This window comes from Vicia villosa, unplaced genomic scaffold (genome assembly GCF_029867415.1).
Source record: "Vicia villosa cultivar HV-30 ecotype Madison, WI unplaced genomic scaffold, Vvil1.0 ctg.000691F_1_1, whole genome shotgun sequence".
NCBI lineage: Eukaryota > Viridiplantae > Streptophyta > Magnoliopsida > Fabales > Fabaceae > Vicia > Vicia villosa.
In genome coordinates this window covers 238885-244625 of record NW_026705312.1, presented here as the reverse complement: position 1 = coordinate 244625, position 5741 = coordinate 238885, and the positions used below count along the sequence as shown (strand labels likewise).

At 35.2% G+C, this 5741-nt stretch overlaps 1 protein-coding gene across 1 annotated transcript; it reads left to right on the top strand.

Annotated features, from left to right (window-relative positions):
- The first annotated feature begins 1120 nt into the window (after positions 1 to 1120).
- On the top strand, positions 1121 to 5529 carry LOC131630529 (auxin response factor 18). The gene is made up of 14 exons (XM_058901308.1): positions 1121 to 1767; positions 2046 to 2158; positions 2306 to 2401; positions 2489 to 2545; positions 2691 to 2843; positions 2938 to 3022; positions 3146 to 3236; positions 3324 to 3488; positions 3584 to 3700; positions 3784 to 3856; positions 3949 to 4096; positions 4205 to 4746; positions 4903 to 5090; positions 5207 to 5529. Exons 1-14 carry the CDS (start codon positions 1713 to 1715, stop codon positions 5364 to 5366), a joined length of 2043 nt encoding a protein of 680 aa, XP_058757291.1. The 5' UTR covers positions 1121 to 1712; the 3' UTR covers positions 5367 to 5529.
- The last annotated feature ends 212 nt before the right edge of the window (positions 5530 to 5741 follow it).

Genomic DNA, 5741 nt, shown 5'->3' with positions numbered 1-5741 from the left:
TTGAGCATTTGGTCTAGTCTTACTTGTTCCCTAGAAATACGTAGACGAGAATGAAAATTGTCTACTTGGTGCAAGGCACTTTCAATGGACTCTGAAACGATCGTGACACTAGTAGTAGATGATTTACTTAAACTCCAAGCTAAGGAGGCATTCTCAAGACGCAAGTTCTCGATACCTTCCTGAATGGTAGAAAGAGATGCATGTGTAGCAGTTAAAGTAGCTCGCGCAAAAGTCATAGATTTATCCTGTATTGTTATGCCCCTCGCTAAAAGTGTTATATGATCGACTAACGAGCCAGGGAGATTGAGGGCACACAAAGCATCGCCTATCCCCATAAGGGAAACACAAGACTTTTGTACTTCTTGCAGGTATGTATCCTGTTGGAGCGTCAATGATATGAATATTGTCCTCTAGCACCCGCTTCTCCTTGCATCATTGTTCAGATAAAAGGGCATCCCAATGACCAGCACCACCATGACTTGAACAACAAAATCACGTCAAGTGTAGTAATCTAGATTCGACCGCTCTTGTTAAAGAACCTCATCGAGAAGGTTGACAAGTTAAGAACAATCTTCTTCAGGTATATTGCAAAGAACTCAACAAAGGTAAGAAGAGTCACACTTTTGTAAGAGGTACACTTTCTAGCTTGAACAAATTTAAATGTTATACAAAACAAACATTTGTTCTTGAAGTTAAAACTTAAAATTTTCATCTTAGTTTTAAATCTGATTTTTTTCCAACCAACTAAATATATCAAAATATAAAATATTTTTTATGTAAATTTAATTCACTCAAAAATCAATATTTATCATTATGAAATCAAATAAACACATAGTTATTAACATTCATAAAAAACTATACTTTTAGATACATTAATATAAAAGTAACTTTAAATAATAATAATTTTTTATGACAAACTTCCAACTACATAATTGATAATTGTGATTAACATTATAATTAATCTTTTCATCAATCAATAACTTATGTTTTCTCATAATTATATTCAATTTTGTATGTTCATTTAATTTAACCATAGGGTAAAAAAAATAATAATACAGTGACCAATGAGTTAAAGAGAATAAGTTGCAGTAGGCTAAGCTGAATCTATAGACCATAGGACCAGAGACTCTAGAGAGAGAGAGAGATAGAGAGAGAGAGAGAGTGTGAAAGAGAAAGAAAAAGAGAGAGAGATAGAGCACTGTGAAACTGCAACATTGTGAAATGAAACAAGAGCAGAAAAAGGTAACAACGTTGGCAAGTTGGTAACGTGGATTCAGGTCTTTTGGGAGAAACAATCAAAAGACAACGACATCACCTAAAGGAAGCAAGAGAAAACTCAAAAAGTTGATTTTGGTTTTGGTTTTTGTTTCTCACCTTCAAACACAAGTGTGAAACAAAACATCATAAAAAAAACTGTTCTTTCTTTCATTCATTCATTCATCACATGAAAAACACAAAACCATGTTGTTTTTTCTTCTTCTTCTTCTGTAACTGAAGAAACTTGAACCATCATCATAACCTTATTAGTCGTTACAGATGGTTACTAGTTTTTCATTTACTTGCATTTAACTCTCATCATTTCTGGTTAATGTTCTCTCTCTTTGTCACATGAGTATTCTATTTGTGTCTGCTTCAAAGAAGTTTCTTCTTCTTGTTGTTGTTCTTCTTCTCTAGTTGTTGTTGTTGGTGTTTCTGTGACTGTTGGTTGGTGAATGGCACATCTTGAGTGTAATCTAAGGGGCCCAGGAATTTCTCAACAAGAAAAAGGTCAATGATTTGTGGTTTCAATTTCATGTTTCATTACTCTCTTTGGTTATTCAGAATGTTCTAACACAAAGGAAATGCTTGTGTTTTTTTAGCAACTTTCTAATATTGTGTTTTTTTTCTTCTTATTTTTGATGAAAAAAATGTGAAATTGAGTGACCCTTTTGTCTTTTGAACATGGAGGAAACTAGGGGAGGGTTTGGAAGTGAAATTGAAGGTTAAAGTTTTGAACTTTCTCAGAAACAAATCAAGGGCATTAAGAATTTTTTGTGTTTTTGCAGGTGTTAAAAATGACTTGTATGAAGAGTTATGGAAGTTGTGTGCAGGACCTTTGGTGGATGTTCCAAACACTGGTGACAGAGTTTTCTACTTTCCTCAAGGTCACATGGAACAAGTGTGTTTCTTTTCTTTGACCCTTTTATGTTATTGCCATTTTTGTGTTTTGAGTTGTATTCAATTTTTGTCTAAACAAAATCACTTTTCTTGTTGTACTTGCACATCAAACTTTTTAGCCTTTTGGGTTATTTTTCATTGTTTGCAGCTTCAAGCATCTACTGATCAGGAACTTAACCAGGAAATTCCTCATTTCAATCTACCGTCGAAGATTTTATGCCGCGTTGTCAACATTCAGTTGTTGGTACTGTTGTTTGATTCCTCTTGTTTTTGTTACATTGCATGTTATTGTGTGAATTTACAATAGAATCTTGTTGGTTTTCTTGTGTAGGCGGAACAAGAAACTGATGAGGTTTATGCTTGTGTTGCTTTGCTTCCGGAATCAGATGTGAGTTCACATTTTCTGATTCAGTTTTGTTTTTTGTCTGTTACCGAAAAAGATAGTTAGTGCTAAAGAAATATATTCCGTGTTGAAAATTAGGTTTTAAAAGTTTTTCACTGTTTTTGAAAATAATTTTGGTTTTTCTATGCAGCAAACTGAACCTGCAGAGCCTGATCCGAATCCTCCCGAGTCTCCTAAGCAAAAGTTTCACTCGTTTTGCAAAATATTAACTGCTTCGGATACTAGTACACATGGAGGGTTTTCGGTTCTGAGGAAGCATGCCACCGAGTGCTTGCCACCATTGGTAGTTAGTTACCTTACTGAGTTTCTTTTTCATTATGTAGCCGGTTTTTTTCGGTTTTCTTAATTTTGAATGTTATCTTTTCGTAAATTTGTAGGACATGACACAAGCAACTCCTACTCAGGAGTTAGCTGCAAAGGATCTTCATGGATTTGAGTGGAAATTTAAGCACATATATAGAGGTAATTTCGATTGAACCTTTCTAATCGCATATTCAAATTATTGAATGGACGAATACTATGATTTGCATTGAAAGTGAAATGGTTGTGACATGCTTTTTTATATTCTTCCACTATTGTGATTAGGCCAACCAAGACGACACTTGCTTACAACTGGTTGGAGTACTTTTGTCGCAACCAAAAGATTGGTCGCCGGAGACGCCTTTGTTTTTCTAAGGTATTCATTCAAGTTTTGATGCTCTCGATGTTTTAAGCTGCTAAATGTGGTATTTGAGTTTGGGTCTTGACTTGTCGTTCGTGTCAGGGGAGAACACGGGCAACTGAGAGTTGGTGTTAGGCGCATGGCTAAGCAGCACAATCCCATGCCTTCATCTGTGATATCAAGCCAAAGCATGCATCTTGGAGTTCTCGCCACTGCTTCGCATGCTGTTATGACTCGTACCATGTTCGTCGTTTATTACAAACCAAGGTGTGTAGTTTTTTCTTTATTTTGTTTCAAATACCATTATTAGCTTAGGATTTGACTGTTTACGCAGCTTTTAACTTCGTCTTGAACATTTCCAGGACTAGTCAATTTATCGTTGGCTTGAACAAGTATTTGGAGGCCATCAACAATAGTAAGTTTTCCGTTGGCATGAGATTCAAGATGAGATTCGAAGGAGAAGACACACCTGAAAGAAGGTAGTATTCTAGTTAACATTTAGGTCCTGTTTGGATAAACACTAATTACATAAGTGCTTATTACTATCTGATTATCTGGTCAGATTTTCTGGCACTATTGTTGGTGTTGGAGATTTGTCTGCAGGATGGTCAAATTCTCATTGGAGGTCATTGAAGGTTAAATTTTACTCTAAACTCCCCATCTTCATCTCTTTTTCGATTAATCGCATTATCTCCATTTCATCGATAAATTTTTCTTTGCCGCTTAGGTTCAATGGGATGAGCCAGCAACAATTCCAAGACCAGATAGAGTTTCTTCATGGGAGATAGAACCTTTCATAGTTTCTCCTCCTTTGAATGTCACTCAAACATCAGCCAAGAGCAAAAGATCCCGACCTGCCGACGTTTCATCTTCCGGTACAAAAACATTATTTTGACTACTTCTCTAAATGTTGTTACGTTAGTATTTTCTCGTTCACCAAAGTTCGAACCTCGAACTTTAACTTGATCCTATAACTTATTCAGGTTTTTGGTATCCAAAATCGTCCCAAGTCCACGAGCTTAATCAAATATCCGGTCCCTCCGAAGTCCAAACCAAGGAGAATCCGATTATAACCTCTAGAGTCACGACGGAAGCAATTTGGCCTAATTCACCACATTTGAGTCTCACTTCAAACCCTTACGCCAACATAAACATTGCATCTATACCGAGCAATGGCCTCAACGGCCCCACATGCGATCATCAACGAGGCGAAGACGCGAAAAAGAACACAAATCCTCTAGACTGTTGGTTATTCGGAGTAAACTTAAATAACAACAACAAACCAAACAACATTGTTAATTCTTGTTTACCGAAAGAACACGGATTTCCAAAATTAACCATAGTTACTACAAGTGGTCCCAAAGAATCTATCATCCTTACAAATGCATGTGAAACTGAAAAGGCTCAGAGTCCCAACTATTCACTGTCCTCCAAAGGGCAGCAGAAGAAAATTATTTCTGATACATCAACAAATGAATGGCAGAACAAGCTGGCCAATGTACCTTCCATGAGAACAAGGACTAAGGTACATTTCTTTTTCTTCTTCAGCCTCAAATAATGTAAAAATTGCCTTAACTTTACGGACTAAATGTCTGTCTGGTCACGTTTGTTCAAGTCTTGTACAATTTCAACGAGTAAATTGGCGATTTACGATTAAATTATTTTATCTTTTTTCGAAAAGGTGCAAATGCAAGGTGTAGCGGTTGGTCGCGCACTCGATTTGAGCATGTTGAGTGGTTATGATGAACTCATTGATGAAGTTGAGAAACTGTTTGATATTAAAGGAGAGTTAAGGTCACAAAACAAATGGAGAGTTACTTTCACTGATAATGAAAATGACATGATGCTTGTTGGTGATGATCCATGGCAGTAAGTAACATGCATACATAAATACATACATACATACATGAAATTTGAATGATGATATACATGTTTGATTATGACATGTTTCATTATGTCATGTGTCACATTTTTTTTTTGTGCAGGGAATTTTGCAACATGGTGAAAAAGATATTCATTTGTTCAAATGAGGAGTTAAAGAAAATGAAATGCAAGTTACCTAATTCTTCATTAGAGATTGAAGAGACATTGTTGAGTTTAGATTCACAAAATAGGGAAGAGAATCAACAAACTCATGTGATTTAGTACTTTTTATTTTTTTTTGGTTTGAGGGTGCTTGAATTTATGGAATTTTCTCAACAACTTCAAGAATGTTTACTACATGAAGTTGGAATTTAGGTTGTGAATACTTTTTTTTTTTGTAGGCTGCCATTAGCTTGTAATGATGTTTGTCTTTGGTTATGTGTTGGAAAGTTCTAAATATATGTTGTGTTTTTAGTTAATTTGTCTCTAGATAGGTACACTAGTACTACATTAGTTAAGCTATTTGTAAAATGATTAATGGGATATTATGTTAAAGAATGAGTTAGGTTTAATATAAAAATTTAAAATTATATTAAAATGATCAGAAACATTAACTATTTATATCCCCACATTAATTAAAAATAAAACGTGACTAAA